The 22,471-nt window shown below is 41.6% G+C and overlaps 1 protein-coding gene across 1 annotated transcript in view; it reads right to left on the reverse strand.

Annotated features, from left to right (window-relative positions):
- The window catches only part of LOC130291605 (rho GTPase-activating protein 6-like), an 851,736-nt gene that overhangs the window by 535,943 nt on the left and 293,322 nt on the right, over positions 1-22,471 (reverse strand). The window contains exon 5 of the mRNA XM_056540562.1: positions 3,226-3,452. Coding sequence (XP_056396537.1) covers positions 3,226-3,452 — 227 coding nt within the window. The remainder of the gene's footprint in view (positions 1-3,225; positions 3,453-22,471) is intronic.

The following is a 22,471-nucleotide window of genomic DNA, read 5'->3' on the forward strand; positions in this document are numbered from 1 at the left end:
CACAAGCATATTATGCCGGCCCCACATGCGCCGATTTTCCGTGCAGACATTCTGGACGTGTGAACATGGCTTAATGAGAAAACCTACATCACTAACAGCCTAATGAGATGACCAGGTGCAATGAAAACACTTCCCACCCAGAGCCAGAGGATTCATTGGAAATGTAGGCTGCATTACACAAGCCACATCTTTTTGCTTTTGTAAACCAAGATAGAGGTAATCCAATAAATGCCACATCAGCAAAAAGAGGTAACTAAACAGCATATACAAAAAAAATCTTCATTATTATTATTATCTCTAATAATAGCCAATGCTGTACTATGCAAGCAAAAATAATAATACAAATAATAATTAAAAAAAGATCCTGGACTGCTTCTTTAACTCCTAAAGGACAGTGGGCGTAGATTTACATCCATTGTCGGCTCCCGCTGTATGAAGCACGCTCAGGAGCTCCTTATACCCGGGGGTCTCTGTCAGCAACCAGGAACCACGGCTAATGCTGGATATTACCAATCGGGGGAGGTGATAGACATAGAGTTTTGCTCAGTGGAGTCTAGTGCACAACTTTTCTTTTTTAACCCCTTAACTACAATGGTCGTACATTTACATCCTCTTCCAGCTCTCGTTGTATGAGGCCCGTTTAGAAGCTGAGCATGCTTCATACCCAAAGGGTCCTGGTTGCAATCACCAACCAAGACCCATGGCTAATGCCAGACATTGCCAATCAGGTCGATATCCGGCATTAGCCCTTTAGATGCCGCGATCAAAAGCTGATTGCGGCATCAAAAACAGGAGAAACCTAATCCGGACTAGCTTAGTGGGCGGATCAGGACAAAAATTGCGGCATCACGATCAGCTGAGAGGACAGTGGGAGGTCCCTTACCTGGCCATTAAATAAACCACACGGTCAATGGCGTACATGTAAAAAAAATACGAAAGTTCAAAATTGCATATTTTTGATCACTTCAGAAATAATAAATAATGAAGTCCCATCACAACAAAAATGGTAATAAAGAACAACAGATCACGGCACAAAAAAATTAGCCCTTATACAACCTTGTATACGATTTTTTATATTGTTATAGGGATCAGAAAGGCATTTAAAAAAGACAATTTTAAGCATGCATATTTTTGTACAAAAAGTCATAATTTTTAAACATAGGAAAAAAATTCATAAATCAAAAATCATACGATTTAAATCATATGAACCTACAAAATTTAGATAATGTGTCATTTTTACCAAAAAGTGCACTGCATAGAAACAGAAGCCCCCCCCCAATTTTTTTTTTGCCCCACAAATTATTATTTTTTTGTTTTATAATAAATTTTGTGGTAAAATGAGTGATGTAATTACAAAGAACAACCAGTGGCACAAAAAACAAGCCCTCTTATGTGTCTGTAGGTAGAAAGTTTTAAGCGTTATAGCTATTAGAAGGTGAAGGGGAAAATACAGTAAATAGCTAAATTAAAATAGCAAAAATAAAAAACAAAGTTGTCCTTAAATGGTTAAATGACCAAAATTGAAGTCAATAGACAGCTGCCTTACACTTCATGCCAATGGTGCCATATGAAATTCATCTGATGGCACCGCGGGTATAAAATTATGTGGGAAACTAAAAATATTTTTCTTGGGTTCTCTCTTATTCTGAACCTGGTTGTTTATTAATTTTAAAGGAAAACTGTCAGCCTGTTCCCCCACACTAATCCTACTGGGTTATAGTATGGGTGAACAGGAGTCCAATGAGGGGTCACTTACTTAAATATGTCCAGCATGAGATATGTTCCCCAGAAGATCTCTGCTGAATTCAGTGAATTGGGTACAGGGGGTGGGGCTTCGCCAACTCAATTTACATATCCATTGTCTGTGACTCCACTTTATTAGGTTGTGGTGTCACAGACAATGAATATGTAAATGGGGTCGGTGAAGCCCCGCCCCCTGCATGAATTCACCAGAGGATGATCTGGGGGACATAGTTCAGGACTTATTGGACATAATTAACCCCTTAAGGACACATGACATACTGGAACGTCATGTGTCCGCTCCCGATCTATAACGCGGGGCCACGTCTAAAGTGAAAGTATGCCGGTTAGCTCGGTGGGCTGTTCAGGATAGCCGCGGCGAAATCGCGGCATCCTGAACAGCTTACAGGACAGCAGCCTCACTGTCCGATCACCGAATGACTGCTCAGTGCCTGAGATCCAGGCATGAGCAGTCAAGCGGCAGAATCATCGATCACTGGTTTCTTATGAGAAACCAGTGATCAATGTGAAAGATCAGTGTGTGCAGTGTTATAGGTCCCTATGGGAGATATAACACTGCAAAAAAAAAAGTAAATAAAAATAAGTAATAAAAATAAACATATATGGTATCGCCGCATGCGGAAATGTCCGAATTATAAAAATATATCGTTAATTAAACCGCACGGTCAATGGCGTACGCGCAAAAAAAATTCCAAAGTCCAAAATAGTGCATTTTTGGTCACTTTTTATATCATGAAAAAATGAATAAAAAGCGATCAATAAGTTATATCAATACAAAAATGGTACCGCTGAAAACTTCAGATCACGGCACAAAAAATGATTCCTCATTCCGCCCCATATGCGCAAAAATAAAAAAGTTATAGGGGTCAGAAGATGACAATTTTAAACGTATTAATTTTCCTGCATGTAGTTATGATTTTTTCCATAAGTACGACAAAATCAAACGTATATAAGTAGGGTATCATTTTAACCGTATGGACCTACAGAATAAAGATAACGTGTCATTTTTACCAAAAAATGTACTACGTAGAAACGGAAGCCCCCAAAAGTTACAAAACAGCGGGTTTTTTTTTTCAATTTTGTCTCACAATGATTTTTTTTCCGTTTCGTTGTAGATTTTTGTGGGCAAAATGACTGATGTCATTACAAAGTAATGCAAAAAAAGCCATCATATGGATTTTTAGGTGCAAAATTGAAAGAGTTATGATTTTTTAAAGGCAAGGAGGAAAAAACGAAAAGGCAAAAACGGAAAAACCCTCGGTCCTTAAGGGGTTAAGTAAGTGACCATTCGTTGGACTCCTGTTCACCCACACTATAACCCAGTGTTTAGTGTGGGTTAACAGGCTGACAGTTTTCTTTAGAGTAGTAAAGCAAGAAGTTAGTCAAACCCATTACACGTCAAACTGAGCAAAGATTTTGCTGTGCAATAAAGCACATGTATTTTACAGAATGTGGAAATCTCACCCTTCTTCTTATCTGTGTTGCTCCATCTCTGAAAATAGATGATAAAGGAAGGTCCATTAACATTCCTCGGTTAGATGAATGTTGTGTTTGTACCCGAAAACTCATGACACTGCTCTCAACTTCAGCACATGCTCTTCTATTTCGAACAGGAAGAATTCGCTGTCTTTCTACCCGATCCTGGTTAATGACATCTGACAGAGTAACCCCAAATAATCCATGTGAAGTACCTAGAGAAAGAAAAAACAAAATAAAATAAAAATAGAAAATAGCTAGGTCCCAAAAGGGTCCTCTGTTGCCAAGTCAGAGGTTGCTGCAGCCAAATAAGGGTCTGTACAGCATGTGCTCACTGTCAAAACTCTGTTCTGCCAATAAGTACACTCCTCCATAGAAACAATGGGATTCCACTCAGCGCTGGACAAACTTCCAAGCAAAGGTTCAGTAGTAAAACTTTATTTCCGACAATGTAACCCCTATGTAAGGAAGCAGTGGGTCATCGCGAAACATGTTACATTGTGGTAAATAAAGTTTTACTACTGAACCTTAGCTTGGAAGTCTGTCCAGTGCAGAGTGGAATCTTAATGTTTCTGTGAAGGAGTGTCCAAAATGGTTTGTCTGTTTGTGGATGGGAAGGCTGCCCCTATGGTTCTAACATTGGTCTTTTTTCTACCTCATGAACTATGTTACGATGTTATGAATTGAGTTCATCAAGTTCAACCTATAACCCTAATGAGTCCCTACTGAGTTGATCCAGAGGAAGGCAAAAACCCTCATACTAGAGGTAAAAATTACTTCCCGACTCCAAATATGGCAGTCAGAATAAATCCCTGGATCAACGTTCTGTCCCTATAAATCTAGTTATATAACCAGCGATGTTGTTACTCTCCAAAAATGCATTCAGACCCCTTTTGAACTCTTTTACAGAGTTCACCATGACCACCTAGTCTCACTGCTCTTACAGTAAAGAACCCCCATCTGTGCTGGTGTAGAAACCTTCTTTCCTCAAGACGTAGAGGCTGCCTCCTTGTTATAGATACAGTCCTGGGTATAAATAGATCATGGGAGAGATCTCTGTACTGTTAACTGATATACATAGTTATTAGGTCTCCCCTAAGCCTTTTTTTTTCTAAACTAAATAACCCTAATACTCTTTCTGGGTACTGTAGTCCTCCCATTCCCCATATTACCCTGGTTGCCCATCTTTGAACCCTCTCCAGCTCCACTATATCTTTCCTGTACACTGGTGCCCAGTACTGTACACAGTATTCTATGTGTGGTCTGACTAGTGATTTGTACAGTGGTAGAATGATTTCCTTGTCATGGGCATCTATGCACCTATTGATGCACCCCATGATTTTCTTTGCCTTGGCAGCGGATGCCCAACACTGGTCACTACAGCTAAATTTACTATTAACTTAGACTCCTAAGTCCTTTTCTGCTGTATACGATCACCAACATTGTGCTTGGACCACACGACCATCCCTGGTAAGTGCATCATTCACATTGTGTGAGCACCTTTTGCTTTCTTTCTAGATTAAACGCTGTTCAGTCTCACCAGCTGCACATCAACAACACCTAGTGGGACCCCAACTGATAAGTTAACCACATCATTTGAGAAACACGGCCTTAACCCCTTAAGGCCCATTTTGGCCTTAAAAGGGGTACTCCACTGGTCAGCCTTCCGGCTCCATTTGAAACATTCAGTTCCAAATGCTGTGGTCATGCTGAGGGGGTTGACCATGCCCCCTCGTGACATCAGGCCACGACCCGCCCCCTCAATGCAAGTCTATGGGAGGCAGCATGACGGCCGCTGTGACACCTCCACGCCCCCGCCCATAGACTTACATTGATGGGCGTGGCCAACCCCTGCAGCGCGACCACAGTGTCCAGAACTAAATGTTCAGAATGCTGCTGGAAGACTGGCCAGCGTAGTACCACTTTAAGGACCAGGCCAATTTTATTTTTGCATCTTAGTTTTTTCCTCCTCGCCTTCTAAAAATCATAACTTTTTTATATTTCCATCCACAGATCCATATTAGGGCTTGTTATTTGCGTCACCAATTTTACTTTGAAATGACATCATTTATTTTACCATAAAATGTATTTATGGTCAACCAAAATAATTTTTGGGGGAATAAAATGTGACAAAAAAGCAGCAATTTTGGACTTTTATTTTTTTTACATACGGGATAATTAACAATATATTTTTCGATAGTTCAGACCTTTACGCGGGGGGTCCCTGGCTGCTGATGGACGTCATGGTGCGGTAGAAATAGGAGACAAAAAAAGAGGAGAAACCACACAGGCGCCTAGTGCATTATCCCAAGACAGCAATAAGGTAAGAAGAGATGGTTAATATTGTGCTCACCTAGAGCGCAATAGATATGCGCATATCACCCCAGTGCAAGGGGTACTAGTATCCTGGGAGTGCTGCAAAGCCGTAGGGAAGTGGAAGCCAGTGCAGGGCTCTCCACAATGCATGCAGTAGAATGGGTGAAAAAATCCCTCTTTAGGTGCTGCTTCTCCCAAATGGATGATTCGAGTCAGAAGATCGATTAAAAGATGAATTTTATTTGAATCAATGACGCATTTCGGGTATTAACACTTCCTCAGATTAGTATGAATCTGAGGAAGGGTAAATACCCGAAACGCGTCATTGTTTCAAATAAAATTCCATCCATTTGGGAGAAGCAGCGCCTATAGAGGGATTTTTTCACCCATTCTACGTCATGGTGCGGTGGTACTTAACACACCATGACGTACATTTACGCTCTGCCATGACCGCGGGCATCGGGCCGCTGCTCGCAGTCATGGCAGAGTGTAAATGTACGTCATGGTGTATTAAGTACCACCGCACCATGACGTCCATTTACGTCCATATTCATTAAGGGGTTAATAAATACTCTGCATTTTACCATTACTCTGTAAGTCCTGCAGGAATGTATGAATGAATTGACAACTGGTTGTTACTTGTCAATGGTGAATGGCATACATTTTCAGGAGGAATTACAAAGGAATACTGTAGTTCAATACCTACTCTAAAAAAGAATATGCTCCAGCATTTCCTAAGTGCATCTCCTTTTTCCCATACCATGCATTTCACTAAGCTTTGTACCATTTTCTTATCAGCCACCTCAGCGATGTTCCACCTCGGGCAGTGATAGGCTAAGCAGTGTGAGTTATTGGTCCCCGGCACATGGAAGAAAGCTCAATACATCCCACTGGCACTTAGCCTATTGCAGGCTGAGGAGGGACATTCCTACGGCCAACAATTAGTTGAGCAGCAGCATCACGTGTAACCCCAAAAAGCAGGAAATTGTACCTAGGTCCAGAGCACAAAAACCAGAGGCACCATGTGAGCGCTGGAGGGAATTAGAAGTTTTTTTTTTTTTTTTTCGGATAATATTAAGTGTTAACTTATGGTCTGTCTAAAATAGAATGCATAATCAGTAAATTATTTATTGTTAAACATCTATTGTTAAATGTATTTTATTTTTTTTTCCTTGTCTGGCAATAAAGCGTTATCATCATGTTCTGTATAAATGTATAAATCACTTTTTATTCTCTTCATCATCACAGACAGGATTACAATGAAAGGTGGCACGTATATTCAGAGGTTGGACAAAATAACTAGAACACTTCTATTTTTTATAGTCAAGTTGAACTAGTTGAATAGCCGTTTTAACCCGTTATCGCCCGTTATTCATAACAGGCATTATTTTATGACGGGAGATAGTAACGGGAGAAATAGTGCATGCATTATTTCTTCCGTTCAATCACCATTACAAAATAATGCCCGTTATGAATAACGGGCGATAACGAGTTAAAACTGCTATTAGAAAAATCCCATAGACTATAATGGGATTTTCTAACGTATGTTAGGGATTTTCTAATGGCGGTTTTACCCGGAGATTGTCCTCTATTTTATAACGGGTGTTATATAACGGGTACTTTTTACAGTGTGAAAGCAGCCTTATGTGTCTGTTGATAAACATTCCAAAAAAATCTTTTTATCTGTTTTAAAGGGTGTGATATATCAACCAGACAGTTTCAATTCAAAAGAAAATAATTTCAAAGGGAAATTATTGTTCTTGCATGCTTGGTAAAGGTGTCATTGACTTGAGATTCTGAGGGTAGTGAGGTGTACTGTTCCGTTGAATACATCTCAGCTTACAGAGCCCAGCAAAACATCTGCAGAAAGACGCAGCTGTGGTCAAAAGTCAGATGAAAAGAACAAAAGAGCACTTTGCAGTAATTTGAGGGTCCATAGTTTCCATAGTTTAGTGGGTTTTTTTTTTAATTCCCCTTTGTTTTTTTTTGTTTTTTGCTAGAATTCAAAAGAGTGCTCATAAACTCCACTATCGGACATTTCATTTTCCCTTCTCCATAGGTATCCACCAGACCATTTTGTCAAATGTAAAAACAATGTACTTCCGTATAATAAACAGAACTATCTCTGGGAACTCGCTGGGTACAGCTCCCTAGACAGTATGCTGAGAAAAAGTTTTACAATAACTTTTTGTCTGGTGTATAATTATTGTGTCGACACAGTCGCAGTATACAGCAGCAGTCACGCACATTTTAAGGCCTAAACAGCAACCATCCTTGACAGTTGGTGTCAGAAGTGGGATTCTGTTCACTGGACCACACTCAAGGGAAGAGCCAAGTCTGGTGGACCGACACCTTCCAGGACATCCAGGGCAACCCAGAACTTTCCAAACTAGGAGTCTAATCTCCTCAAGAACACGATAAGTCTGCTGATTTCTTTATGAAACTGTAGCTTATCTGTGTCTTTTGGGCAGGTTTGGGAGCCTGAGAGATGGCTTTTGTTGACCCTCTAGAACTAGCCCTAGCGACAGGGAATCTCCCCTCTGTGTGGTCTCAATTTTATAGAGGAGTTCTAGTCGCAGGTGACTGATAAGGTAATTGCCGATACTGATAATGTAAAAAATTGTGAATATCGGCCGATAGTATCGGCCAAACCGATAATTGGTTGATCCCTAATGCAGAGTGTGCAAAGAAGTTTCAAAACTGTGTCTGTGTTGTAAATTAAGTTGTTGAGTAGGATTGGTTGTCACATTATCCCCTAAAGAATGTTCCTTGGTGATTTTGGATATGGTAGTTTCAGTAGACAAATGGCTGTGTGCATTGTGATGAGGTAGTTGGTGGTTTTGGTCCAGGAGTTGATGGTGTGTGCAGGTGGTGAGACAGATGAGGAAGGAGCGGAATGTTGTAAGTAGCTTGTTAGGATTAGAGAGCGAAACAAAATAGAGACTCAATGTTTTGATGGAAAAGCATGTGATAAGTGAAGGAAAAGGATGTGAAGAAGGAAAAGCATGTGGATATTAAGGCAGTTGAAAGTTTGGAATATACTGATGGTTAATGGACAGAAGTATTCATATACAGCAGTGTTAAAGGTGTAAGTTAAGAGGAAGGAGAACAGTATGTTGCAGAAGGTGCAGAGGAAGGTAGAATTAAAAAAGGTGATTTGGTTTATGTAAGTGATATTATGGTACAATAATGTAGAAGATTCCAAAGAGTTTGTTGAAACTGTAGAAGTGTTAATCCTTTGTTCAGGAATGTACTGAAGGTGTCAGGGGGAATTGATGGACTGTTTTTTCCCGATGGTAGGGGTAAAAGTGAAGATGATGGGGGATGCTTGGTGCTGTGGAATGCAGATGGTGTGTTAGGTCTGTGCGAAAGCTGGGTATATGTAGTCATGTGATGACGTTCATAGAATGGTTCTTATGATATAAAGTATGTTGTATATTTGTGATGTGTATTAATGAATCAGGAATATATGGAATATGACCAGTGAATGTTTTCTCTGTGAAGTTGTTTGTGTTGTAATGGATTCTTTTTTAGATTGGTGTAGAACAAAAGAAAATCCACGTGGTATTAATTGAACCTATTTAATTATATTTTATTAACTTCCTAGTAAGTTTTGTTTTTCCAGATTGCACATGATGGATGCCAAAAAAATGAAGTGTATCAGGAAATGCAATAAATTGTTTGATTATATTACAAGAGCAACAAGAGAAGACGTTTGGGCAAGAAAAATTAAATAAAATATATAAAAAGTGATCACTATTTAATTGATAAATATTACCTAAGTAGTTAAAAATCAACTAATGGTTTATATAATTATAAACTATGCGCATTGAAGGTGATTTTTCTAAATTTTGTTTTCTCCCCCTTTTCTTCTGTTTTTTAAAAGAGCTCTATATATTTTTTATTCTTTTAAATTTTTTGGTGAGAATGTGGGGGCCCAGTGTGTTGTACGTTGAGTATTTGTAAGTGTCGGTATTGTTACATGTGTCTTATGTTACATGTGTCTTGTATGTCTCGATGTAAATCAACACAGAAACCCAATCAGATACTGGATGTTCAATGTTGTTGAAGACTGACAAAACCTGAGGGAGGACAAAATGCCAGACTCAAAGGGGTGGTGACCGGTGACATAGAGGAGTGGGAGGAAAAAGGTGGGGCTTATAGGGAGAATGACAGCCTCCTCTCCTGAAACATAAAAATCATATTAGACTTGAAGGAAATATATTTACTGTTTAAAATGCAGTATGTTTATGGTACCTGCATACACAATGTGATATACCTATACATTCTACATTGCATTTATTTGAATAATATCAATTTTGAGTGGATAGTTTTATAATGATAATTTAGTGTCTAAAGATGCTGGAAGAAAGAATAAAGACCTTTTTTTTTCTCTTTTCTTTTCTCTATCTCTCTCCTCTCCCCTTTGGTAGCTTTGTTACTCTCAGATTATGTTTAAATTGTTTTGAAATATGAGGTTAAGAATTCAAAAGGCATGATAAAAAAAAATCTGAGAATCCATGGCTGATGCTGAGTTATAAATGTAAGTTTGTTCCAAGTAATGTAAAAATATAATACATAAGACAGGATAAATGGTGACCACATGCAGAATGAAGTTCTACTGCAATAAATCACTCAATCTAAGCTGGTGGTTTAAAAAGTAGAGTTGAAGGTATTCACTGAGATGTGTAAGATATCTGAAGGTTTGACACAATGAGTATGGGTACACTTTTATTACCGCCCACAAGTATGGGCCTATTGGAGTATAGTTTTTTTTTTAATACTTGGGCAAACCAATCTGTAGTTTGTAATTCAAGTGTTCAAGTTCTAGAGCTGCCAGTGAATATGGCCATCATAAAGTTCAAACCAACATGAAGAAAACAGCCACAGAAGCCAAGGGGACTGAATGGTGAAGGAGGCTGCCAAGGCCGCAGTGCTCCTGTCCACCCACAGTTATGGTGCAAAGTGTACAGGTGGATGGGGAGTGTGATTTTTTTCTGGTTAGGTCTCTTACAGAATCGGCAATGCATGCTGAGAGAGACCAATGGAAGAAGAGAGAGGTGGTACAGGGCAAAGTCGGCATCTGAAGGTGTGCCAGCAGTCTTGTACCCCATGGTAACATACATGGCCTCATACGCTAAGCAGAAGGGAGCTATGTGTGTAGTAATGTCCGTATATTGGGTGGCCTCAGGATTCAACAATTCAAAAAGAAGGTTTATGCAGACTTCCTTATCTGCATCTGTTGTGACCTAGGTAAAACAATAAAGGTACCTGACCAACACACTAGAATTATCTTACCTGTTTTAGAGACTATTAGTGGACTTCATCTAACTTCCTAAGATGGGCCAATAAGTATGTCCTTGTCCGACTGTACTGAACTGTACTGTACCATGGATACAATAAATATGAGAGTGTGAGGCAGGACAATAAAGGTACATTTTAATATATATATATATATATATATATATATATATATCACACTTTATAAATAATTCTTGATAAAGGAGAAAATCTCTAAAAGCGGCAGAGCTGTATAGTTTAACACTTAACAGTCCTCTATAATAGAAGACGCAAAGAAGGAGGGGGGCATAGCGAAGGGAGAAATTGCCTGTCACACTTTTTCAGCTTTATGTAAACATTTTCTTTTTCAGCTCACTGTGAGCATCTCTTATCGCGCATCACATAGCAGTTTGTGCCAAATCAAGGTCAAATGTAATTCTTATTAATAATAATAATAATAATAATAATAATAACTGAATTGTAACTAAAGTTAAAAATAGAAGTTTAGTACAATACATCTGAGGTATCAGGTGCCGAATTAGCAGCTGAGAGCCTTCACAGACACACGTTTATTAAAAACAAATAATAGAGAAATGTTTTCCTACCATGGTCATCTAAATAATTGTAGCTATCCTTAGCACGCATATTCACTAATGGTTTACAACTAATATCCACATTAATACACTGAAAGTGAAGTTGCATAATTATATTTGCTCATTGGGTATGTTCTATAATTTATACGCGAGGAAGATAAAGTAATATACGTCTCTCAAAAATATAAATATGAGGACCGCGGATAAAAAATAAAATACATTTTAAATTAAGATCCTCAGAGGCCCACACAATAAATTAAATACCTCTATTATTCGTTAATATTTGGAAGATAGGAATATCGTTGCACAAATAAGACATCAACAGTAAAATATGTAAAAATAGATATACAATAGATATACAGTATACTTATTTAAAATATAGATATATAAAATACGATTGAATATGCAGATCAATATGATGTCATTATACCATACTAAGTCACAGTAATACCTAAATTTGCCAACAAGATGGGAGTATACTGCCCTAGTTCACAACGATATTCAAAACGGACCACGAGATGGCAGCATAGATATCAACGGTATATAGCATATATGCAGTTGGTATACATAAGAAATGGGTATATTAACCGCTTAACGACCATGGACGTGTATACACGTCCAGGGCGGATGCACGTTCCCGCACCAGGACGAGTATACTCGTCCATGGTTCTCGTGGGTGCTGCCCATTGCACCCACGAGATCGCAGCAGGGACTCGGCTGTATCACACAGCCGGGACCCTGCTGCACTTCTGGGACTGAAGTAATCTTCAGTCCCGGCAGTTTTAACCCTTACAGCCGCGGTTGGAAGTGACCGCGGCTGTAAGTGTTATGGCAGAGGGAGGGGGCTCCCTCTGTCTTCCATGCAGCACCCCGCATCGTGATCGCGGGGTGCTGTGTCTAATACACGGCCGGCCGTGGCCTGCCGTGCTCCCGGGAGTGAAGTTCACTTCACTCCCTGCAGTTTAACCCTTACAGCTGTGGTTGGAAGTGACCGCGAGCTGTAAGGAGTTTGACAGAGGGAGGGGGCTCCCTCTGTCTCTCCTACAGCACCCCGCAATGATTGCAGGGTGCTGCTTCATACCTGGGCAGCCGGGGGTCCTACAAAGAACCCCAGGTCTGCCCTGGCTATTGCCTGTCAGGATGTGCCAGAGGCACGTCCTGATTTGCTGCCTGTTAGTGAAAACTGGCAGGCAGCATATAACTTCAATGCTTTGGAATACTAAGTAATTCAAAGTATTTAAAAAAAAGTTTAAAAACTTAAATTAATAAAAAGTGTTAAAAAAATGGGTAAAAAGAAAAAAAATTTAAATAAATAAAAAATGTAAAAAAAGTGTAAAAATATTGTAAAAAAGTGTAAAAAATAATAAAAAACATGTTTATTAAATAAATATAATAAAAAAAATGCGTAATGTGTGGGATCACACAGCGGACATCCGCAGCATGTAATATGCATTTTTGTGTAGGATAACAACAATGAGCTCCCTGCTGCGGCTAGGTAGCTTTGTGCGTCCACTCATTGCGACGGATTTCCCGCCAGCAGTCACAAGCGGACATACTGAGCTACCCAGCCACAGTGATCTTGCATCCGCGGTGTGAAATACTCTGCGGATGCGCTCTGTCTGACCCTTTTTGTCTATAGGAATACTATAGGGGGTGTAGTTTCCAAAATGGGGTCACTTGTGGGAGTTCTGTATGGTTCTGGCAGCTAAAACCTTTTGCAGGCATGAAGTACAGCCTATAATCCAGCTTAAAATTATGCCCTGAAAGCCAAATGGCGCTCCTCTCGTTCTAGGTCCCACCACGCAGCCAAGAAACCAAATATGTCCTAAGCGGGGGTATTTCCAAACACGGGAGGAGCAGCTTAATAAAAGCTAATTTCAAATTTTTAACACTGACTTTGTAATAATTCCTGCCAAAAAACTATGGCATTAAAATACTCACTGTACCCCCTAGTGAATACCTTGAGGGGTCTAGTTTTTAAAATGGGGTCATTTAGGGGGGGTTTCCTATGTTCTACCACCTTTAAATTTATGCAAACCTTGCATAGCACAAAAAAAAAATATGTTCTTTTCAAATTTTGAAAATACTGAAAATTTCAAGTGCAATTGTTAGGCTTCTATTTCATTTAAAATGTTAATTTAAAAAAAAAAACACTTAAAAAAAAAAGTAGACATCTGAAAGTATACGTTTCATAAACTATTTGGTCAGAAAGTATAAATATATGCAACCTATAAGTGTTAAAATAGCAAAAAAATCTTTTTTTTTTTTTCATGATTTTTTGCATTGTAAAAACAAAACTACTAATTATATCGGCCTACTTTTACTATGTACATGAAGCACAACTTGTGGCAAAAAAAACATGTTAGAAGTATCGTGTTTGGCAAAACATTACCAGAGTTATTCTCTAATAAAGTCAGACATCCTGATTTGAAAAAGCAGGCCTGGTCTTTTAGGGGCGTACAGACTGTCAAGATTCGGCAGGCTGGTGGTGGATGCTCTGTGTCAGTGAGGGATTGGCGTGGACCGTACCGGTGGACCGGTTCTAAGTTGCTACTGGTATTCACCAAAGCCCGCCGCAAAGCGGCATGGTCTTGCTGCGGCGGTAGCAACCAGGTCGTGTCCACCGGTAGCGGCTCAACCTCACTGACTGCTGAGACTGGCGTGGTACAGAAGGACAAGGCAAGAGCAAGGTCGGACATAGCAGAAGGTCAGGGCAGGCAGCAAGGGTCGTAGTCAGGGGCAACAGCAGAAGGTCTGGAACACAGGCTTGGGTCATACACAAAACGCTTTCACTGGCACAAGGCAACAAGATCCGGCCATGCTGGGAAGGGGAAGTGGGGTTTTTATATTGAGGGCACAGGTGTGAGTGATGATTGGGCCAGGCGCCAATCAGTGGCGCACTGGCCTTTTAAATTGCAGAGAGTCGGCACGCGCGCGCCGACTAGGAAGCGGGGCCGCGTGCGCCGGGACTGAGCCGACGGAAGACAGGACAGGTGAGGGGATTGGGATGCGAATGCTCCCGGTCAGCGGGTCTTACCGGGGCGCTGCATGAAGGTGAACGCCGCAAGCGCTCCGGGTCCCTGCTCCTCCCCGGAGCGCTTGCGGCGTTCACCTTCATGCAGTGCCCCGGTCAGACCCACTGACCGGGAGCACTGCATCAGTAACAGTACCCCCGCCTTGGGTCTCCCCCTCTTTTTATCTGCTTGTCCCTTCATACGAGACGAAGCCATTGGGAGAGACTCTTGAGTCTCCTTTCAGATAACGGAGAAGTCCTGGGTTACTTCATCTAGGGCAGGAACTCCAGAAGAAGTGGGAATGGGGAGGGGGGGCAGAGGGTGAAGCTTGCAACGGGGCAGAGTGTTACCAGGAAGGGGGCTATGAGGAGGCAAGATCTCTGCTTGCCTTTTGCCGAAAATATCAGAAAAGTCCTGGTAAGCCTTGGGAGGGACCGGTAAGGGTGGAACCTCAGGAGTTAGACAAGTGGGAGCAGATGTGAGGCATTGTTTGTGACAAGAAGGACCCCAATTTTTGATCTCCCCGGTGGTCCAGTCAAGGGTAGGAGAATGACGTTGGAGCCATGGCAGACCGAGGAGGACTTCAGAGGTGCAGTTGGGCAGAACAAAAAATTCTATTTTTTCGTGATGCAGTCCAACGCTCATAAGCAGGGGTTCTGTGCGGTAACGCACAGTGCAGTCCAATTTTTCTCCGTTGACAGAAGAAATGTACAGCAGCTTGACGAGACGGGTTACTGGGATACTGAACCTATTAACGAAAGAGGCCAAAATAAAGTTTCCTGCAGAACCAGAGTCCAAGATGGCCACAGCAGAGAAGAAGGAGTTAACAGAAGGAGAAATCCGCACGGGCACAGTCAGACGTGGAGGGGCAGAATTTATGCCAAGAGACGCCACTCCCACGTGAACAGGGTGCGTGCGTGCGTTTCCCAGATGCGGGGGCCGAATAGGGCAGTCCACTAGGAAATGTTCGGTACTAGCGCAGTACAGGCATAAATTTCCATCTCTGCGACGAGACCTCTCTTCATGGGTCAGGCGAGACTGATCCACTTGCATAGCCTCCTCGGCGGGAGGCACAGGGGTAGATTGCAAAGGATTCTGGGAGAGAGGTGACCAAAGATCAAGGTCCTTTTCCTGGCGGAGCTCCTGGTGTCTTTCAGAAAAACGCATGTCGATGCGGGTGGCCAAATGGATAAATTCAGACAGGTTAGCAGGAATTTCTTGTGCAGCCAGTACATCTTTGATGTTTCTGGATAAGCCTTTCTTGAAGGTCGCGCAGAGGGCCTCATTATTCTAGGCTAGATCTGAGGTGAGGGTACGAAACTGGATGGCGTATTCACCTACTGAAGAACTTCCTTGGACTAGGTTCAGCAAAGCAGTCTCGGCAGAGGAGGCCCGGGCTGGCTCCTCGAAGACACTACGAACTTCAGCGAAGAAGGACTGGACAGTGGCAGTGACAGGATCATTGCGATCCCAGAGCGGTGTGGCCCATGACAAGGCCTTTCCAGACAGGAGACTAACCACGAAAGCCACCTTAGACCGTTCTGTGGGAATTTGGTCCGACAACATCTCCAAGTGTAGGGAACATTGAGACAGGAAACCACGGCAGAGTTTAGAGTCCCCATCAAATTTGTCCGGCAGGGACAAGCGGAGGCTAGGAACGGCCATTCACTGCGGAGGAGGTGCAGGAGCTGGCAGAGGAGATGGTTGCTGTAGCTGTGGCAGAAGTTGCTGTAGCATGGCGGTCAACTGCGACAGCTGCTGTCCTTGTTGGGCGATCTGTTGGGATTGCTGGGCGACCACCGTGGATAGGTCAGCGAGACTTGACAGCGGCACCTCCTCGGGATCCATGGCCGGATCTACTGTCAGAATTTGGCAGGCTGGTGGTGGATCCTCTGTGTCAGTGAGGGATTGGCGTGGACCGTATCGGTGGACTGGTTCTAAGTTGCTTCTGGTATTCACCAGAGCCCGCCGCAAAGCGGGATGGTCTTGCTGCGGCGGTAGCAACCAGGTCGTGTCCACAGGTAGCGGCTCAACCTCACTGACTGCTGAGACTGGCGTGGTACAGAAGGACAAGGCAAGAGCAAGGTCGGAGGTAGCAGAAGGACAGGGCAGGCAGCAAGGGTCGTAGTCAGGGGCAATAGCAGAAGGTCTGGAACACAGGCTTGGGACATACACAAAACGCTTTCACTGGCACAAGGCAACAAGATCCGGCCATGCTGGGAAGGGGAAGTGGGTTTTTATATTGAGGGCACAGGTGTGAGTGCTGATTGGGCCAGGCGCGCTGGCCCTTTAAATCGCAGAGAGCCGACGCGCGCGCCCTAGGGAGCGGGGCCGCGCGCGCCGGGACTGAGCCGACGGAGGACAGGACAGGTGAGGGGATTGGGATGCGAGCCGCGAGCGGGCGCGTCCCGCTGCGCGGGTCGCATCCCCGCTGGTAACACTGATGCAGCGCTCCCGGTCAGCGGGTCTGACCGGGGCGCTGCATGAAGGTGAACGCCGCGAGCACTCCGGGGAGGAACAGGGACCCGGAGCGCTCGGCGTAACACAGACCTAATTGTTTTGGTCCTTAAGGGGTTAAATACAAAATATGTTAATACATGCAACAGTGATTTTCCCGCTGAGAGATATTATGAATGAAACTTTGTCTTGATAAATTATAACATATAAATTATTGATGGCAATGCAGAGGGGAATGTCCCTTACTAATTCTGTAATTTGGGGCAATATATTTTGGAAAATATGAATCCCAAGTACAATTAAAGTTATTCTGTTCAGATAGATGTCAGTGTCTGCAGATTCACTAAAGTTATGCATCAGTAGTAATAAACGCCACCAACAACTTTTTTACTTTTAAATTGCTTTAGTGAATATTTTGTATAAATTCACAATGTCTTTAGCAAAAAGTTGCAAAAAAAGTTGACATTACAAAAATATCAACAAATAATGATTCACCCAAAGTGCACCTTCTACGGACACGTTAGACACTCTTCAAGCTGCAGGAGATTTTCACCCCATATCCGGGCTTCCTTTAGGGCTCAATGAATTCAACGTCTCAATCCAAAAAACGTCACGTTGCAACAATCTCTTCTTTACATTATTTTTCCTTACTACCTTGTATCTCTTCAATTATCATCCACCTTAGTTCACTAATTCTGTGGTTTTGTTCAACGAAATGTCTGGCAACCCCCGTTTCACCATATTTATTACTCACCTCCATTGTTTTTTTCGCAAGTGCATTCCGAATTACAGAACGATGTTCAGCAATCCGGTATTTTACACATCGCATTGTTTGGCCCACATAAATCCTGCCATAAGGGCATTTGAGTAAATATATAACTTGCTTAGTTTCACAACTGTACCATCCCTTAATATAGAACTTAGTTCCATATAATGGATGGACAATGTGGTCGCTTCTGATAATACTAGAACAATTGGAGCATGAAAGGCAAGCGAATGCACCTTTATTTTTAGATTGTAAAAACATTTGTTTAGACATTTTCTTCTTTTTGACATCACCCCTCACAAGACTATTTGCTAGTGATTTCCCTTTCTTGTATGTGAAATGGGGCATTTTTTCCAAACATTTTGCCGAATTTCGTGTCCGCCTGGAGGAAACCCCAATATTTCTTTATAGTATTTTTAATCAATCGGGCATGTTTATCGTATGTACCCAAATATACAAACTCATCAATCTGTTTCTTTTTGTTTTTCTTTTTTCTCTGTCTTAAAACAGATGTCTTGGAATCTCTTGTACCTCCTCTCCCACTTTTCTTACTTCCTCCTCTCTATATCCTCACTCAACAAATTTTCTAATTAACATCTCTTTGTTTTCCACGTACTCTTCTTCAGTGCTACATATTCGCTTTGCCCTAACGAACTGATTTTTAGGAATTCCCTTGAATGTCATGGGGGCATGAAAGCTATCCCTTGATAGTAAATTATTTCTGTTAGCTTCTTTTTGTAGAGAGTGGACTGAAGCTTTGTCCCTTCCTTGTAAATTTCCACATCCAAATAATGGATCCTCTGTCATAGTAAAATTAAGTTCAGGCCACACCCCATTGATATACTCCAAAAAATTGAATAGAGTTTGTTGTGGCCCCTCCCATACGCAAAACACGTCATCTATATATCTATACCATGCTTTCGCATGTTGTAAGAAAGATTCATTATTGTAGATGAAGTGTTCTTCAAAAAATGACATGAATGCGTTTGCATAGGGAGGGGCCACATTCGCACCCATCGCAGATCCACGCTGCTGTATAAAGAAATCGTCTTGGAACAGAAAATAGTTGTAATGTAACACCAACTCTAACATTTTGATAAACATTTCTTTTTGTAAGATTGTATACTCGGTATCTATCAATAATTCTTTTACGGACTCAATGCCTTTTGCATGTTCAATTGAGGTATATAAACTCTCAACGACGATCGTTACCAACCATACATCATTCTGAAATGGTCCTAATGTTTAAATTTTTCCTAGAAAATGTGATGTATCCAAAAGAAACGATTTCGTTTTTTTAATGAGTGGAGTAAATATCTTCTCTAGTGTTACAGACAGCGGGGTCAGTACAGAATCATTAGAGGCCACGATCGGCCGACCTGGTGGGTCGATCAACCGTTTATGAATCTTGGGTAAAATATAAATTACCGGAATCACCGGACTTTCATTAATGAGAAAACGCATAAGTTTATCATCTATTACCCCTAGTTCTGAATAATGGGTTACAAGGTCTCTAACTTTCTGTTTAATCATGGAGGTCGGGTCTGTCATTACTTTTTTGTAAGTTGCAACATCATTAAGTTGTCTCCGTATTTCATTGACATAGGCGGTACGGTCCATTATAACGACCGCGCCGCCCTTGTCAGCTGGTTTTACTACAATATCAGAATCGTTTTTCAAAGATAAAAGAGCACTTTTTTGTGAAGATGTTAAATTGTAATGTATTGGGAAATCACCACGTTTAATACATTCAATTTCTCTCTCAGTGTCTCTTTTAACCAAATGTATAAATGTCTCGACAGCATGATCATTTTTGGGTGGACTAAATGTGCTTTTGGTTTTTAGCTGCAAATCATCAAGATATAACATATTATTATCCCATACAACATTCTTAGGAATAGTATCTATTTTGCTAGCAAAATATGCTTTCAAATGTACATTGCAAAAAAAACAGGATAAATCAATGTTATCTATGTTATGCCTACCTTTGTATGATTTAAATGATGTCATGTCCGGAGATTTCACTAGCTGTTTGAAAGGCTCAGGTGTGAGCCGAGGCGCGTGCAGCAGTACGCTGGAAGTACTTGAATAAACCTTTGAAAAGAAATCCCGAGTGCCGAGACTTCTTCAACTACCTATTTATTGTGGTGATGGTGAGCACGTTAGGGATACTTGAAAAAGGAGGCGTGGTCTCCGAAACGTCGTAAGGTGTCGACGCAAGCTCCAGTCTGATCCCCTTCATGAGAGGAAGGTCGTCTAGCTAAAGGAATCTCGGATATGGGGTGAAAATCTCCTGCAGCTTGAAAAGTGTCTAACACGTCCATAGAAAGTGCACTTTGGGTGAATCATTATTGGTTGATATTTTTATATTGTCAACTTTTTGCAACATTTTGCTAAAGACATTGTGAATTATACAAAATATTCACTTAAGCAATTTAAAAGTAAAATAGTTGTTGGTGGCGTTTATTACTATTGATGTATGACTTTCCAGTGAGCTGTGAGCTCTCACTAAAAAACGCATTACACCCACCCAAGTGTGAATAGGTACATACATTCATTTGTTGGATTTCACTAAAGTTATACCTGGACAGAAATCTATAAATTCATCCACAAGTTATAGGTAGGAAAATAGAAATAACCTTAAGTACAAACTCTCCCTGCTATACAATAGCCAACAATAATCAAAAGATATTAAAGTTCCTTTATAGTTACCACAAAGTAGAAATGCCAGTGGGTCAAGCAAGTTGGATTGGATCAGCCTGTTCACTCAGCAGTCACAGAAAGATAATTCGGGATGCTCTCCAAAGGAGGAACCAAGGATGATGATCTCCCTCGCCTCACCACTACAGTTTAAAACAAGGCTACCTTACCTTGATCAGATAAGAAAATAACCAATCATGTCTCTAGAACAAAAACGTGCTAGGCCCTTGTTACGATTCGGCTAGCTGGATGTGGATCCTCTGTGTCAGCGAGGGATCGGCGTGGACCGTGTCGGTAGACCGGTTCTAAGATTCTACTGGTATTCACCAGAGCCCGCCGCAAAGCGGGATGGTCTTGCTGCAGCGGTAGCAACCAAGTCGTATCCACCGGCAACGGCTCAACCTCGCTGACTGCTGAGAAGGCTTGGGACAGAAGGACTAGGCAGAGGCAAGGTCAGACGTAGCAGAAGGTCGGGGCAGGCGGCAAGGTTCGTAGTCAAAGTGGATAGCAGAAGATCTGGAAACACAGGCTTTGGACAACACTAAACACTTTCACTGGCACAAGGCAACAAGATCCAGCAAGGAAGTGCAGGGAAAGTGAGGTAATATAGCCAGGGAGCAGGTGGAAGCTAATTAGGCTAATTGGGCCAGGCACCAATCATTGGTGCACTGGCCCTTTAAATCTTAGAGAGCTGGCGCGCGCGCGCCCTGAGGAGCGGAGCCGCGCGCGCCAGGACATGACAGCCAGGGGCCGGGACAGGTAAGTGATTTGGGATGCGATTCGCGAGCGGGCGCGTCCCGCTATGCGAATCGCATCCCCGCCGGCAATGTCAGTGCAGCGCTCCCGGTCAGCGGGTCTGACCCGGGCGCTGCAGAGAGAGGAACGCCGCGCGCGTGGGGAGGAGCAGGGACCCGGAGCGCTCGGCGTAACAGCCCTTGTCTCACCCAGATGTAACTATTTCACAAACCAGAAAGGGCACTCTCGTCCATGAGTTGCTAAAATATTTTCTTAAAAAGTAGCAGCCATTACCTAAGATATATCACGTCAAGGCATTTCTCCAACAAATGGCCAATAAATATAGTTAGCCGGATTAGATTTAGACATCTAGTATACACACACACACACACAGCAGACATCTCAAGATTTTCCCGAGTCTTCAATCTGAATCTGACATTAATGGTCCCTCCCAAGTTTAACTAATGAAAAGATTCTCAGTTCTGTCTATTCTTACAGTTATAAATCTATTAGATAAGACATAACTGTAGACTCTATTTATGGGATGAAATCAGACCACCAGATTACATACATGCTAACTTATAGATGCAGGAAAACTAAATAGGTTACAAATTGTATACTGACCACATAACATAAACATGCTACTAATAATAATCATCATAATAGTGATAGATAATGCATATCTAACTACTATCAAGAATATAAGGGAAAAAATTTTCATATATATATATATATATATATATATATATATATATATATATACATATACTCCTGAGATGAAAGTGACCTGAACTCCAGTGCCCTTATCTGAGCCATAAAGTGGTTTATATAAACAGAGACAAATGGATGTTTCACACTTGCAGACACCATGTGAAATTCTGGAATTTAAGACTAGGAATCAACTTTACACAACATAGGGTTTTTCGCTTGAACAATTAAGATGGACGCCACACAGTATGATTGTCTGAAATAATTCTGGCCTATATAGTCTGACAGGTATGTGTTGTAAACGTACACACACTTTGTGGTCCATTTATTTTAAATTAAAGGTATGTTCTCCAATATATGATAATGGGGAGCACTTTACCTTTTCTTTATTTCAACTGAGTCAATTTCCTGTTGACTCACGGAAATGGGGGGCGGGGGGTTGTGAATATGTCATGCATTTTGTTTTAAATATGTTGTGTATTTTGATTGGACCAGAATGAAGTGGAGAGACATGAGTCTCCATTTTGATCCTGGCAGCCATGTTTAAGCAGGTGCATTCAAAACTCAACCCTAAATTCCAAAATGATAAATGTTGTTTGATTGAATATGAAATGGTGCATTACACGAACATATATTTTATATTCGTACTCTGTATCACCCATAAC

The sequence above is a fragment of the Hyla sarda genome, chromosome 9 (assembly GCF_029499605.1).
Source record: "Hyla sarda isolate aHylSar1 chromosome 9, aHylSar1.hap1, whole genome shotgun sequence".
Lineage (NCBI taxonomy): Eukaryota > Metazoa > Chordata > Amphibia > Anura > Hylidae > Hyla > Hyla sarda.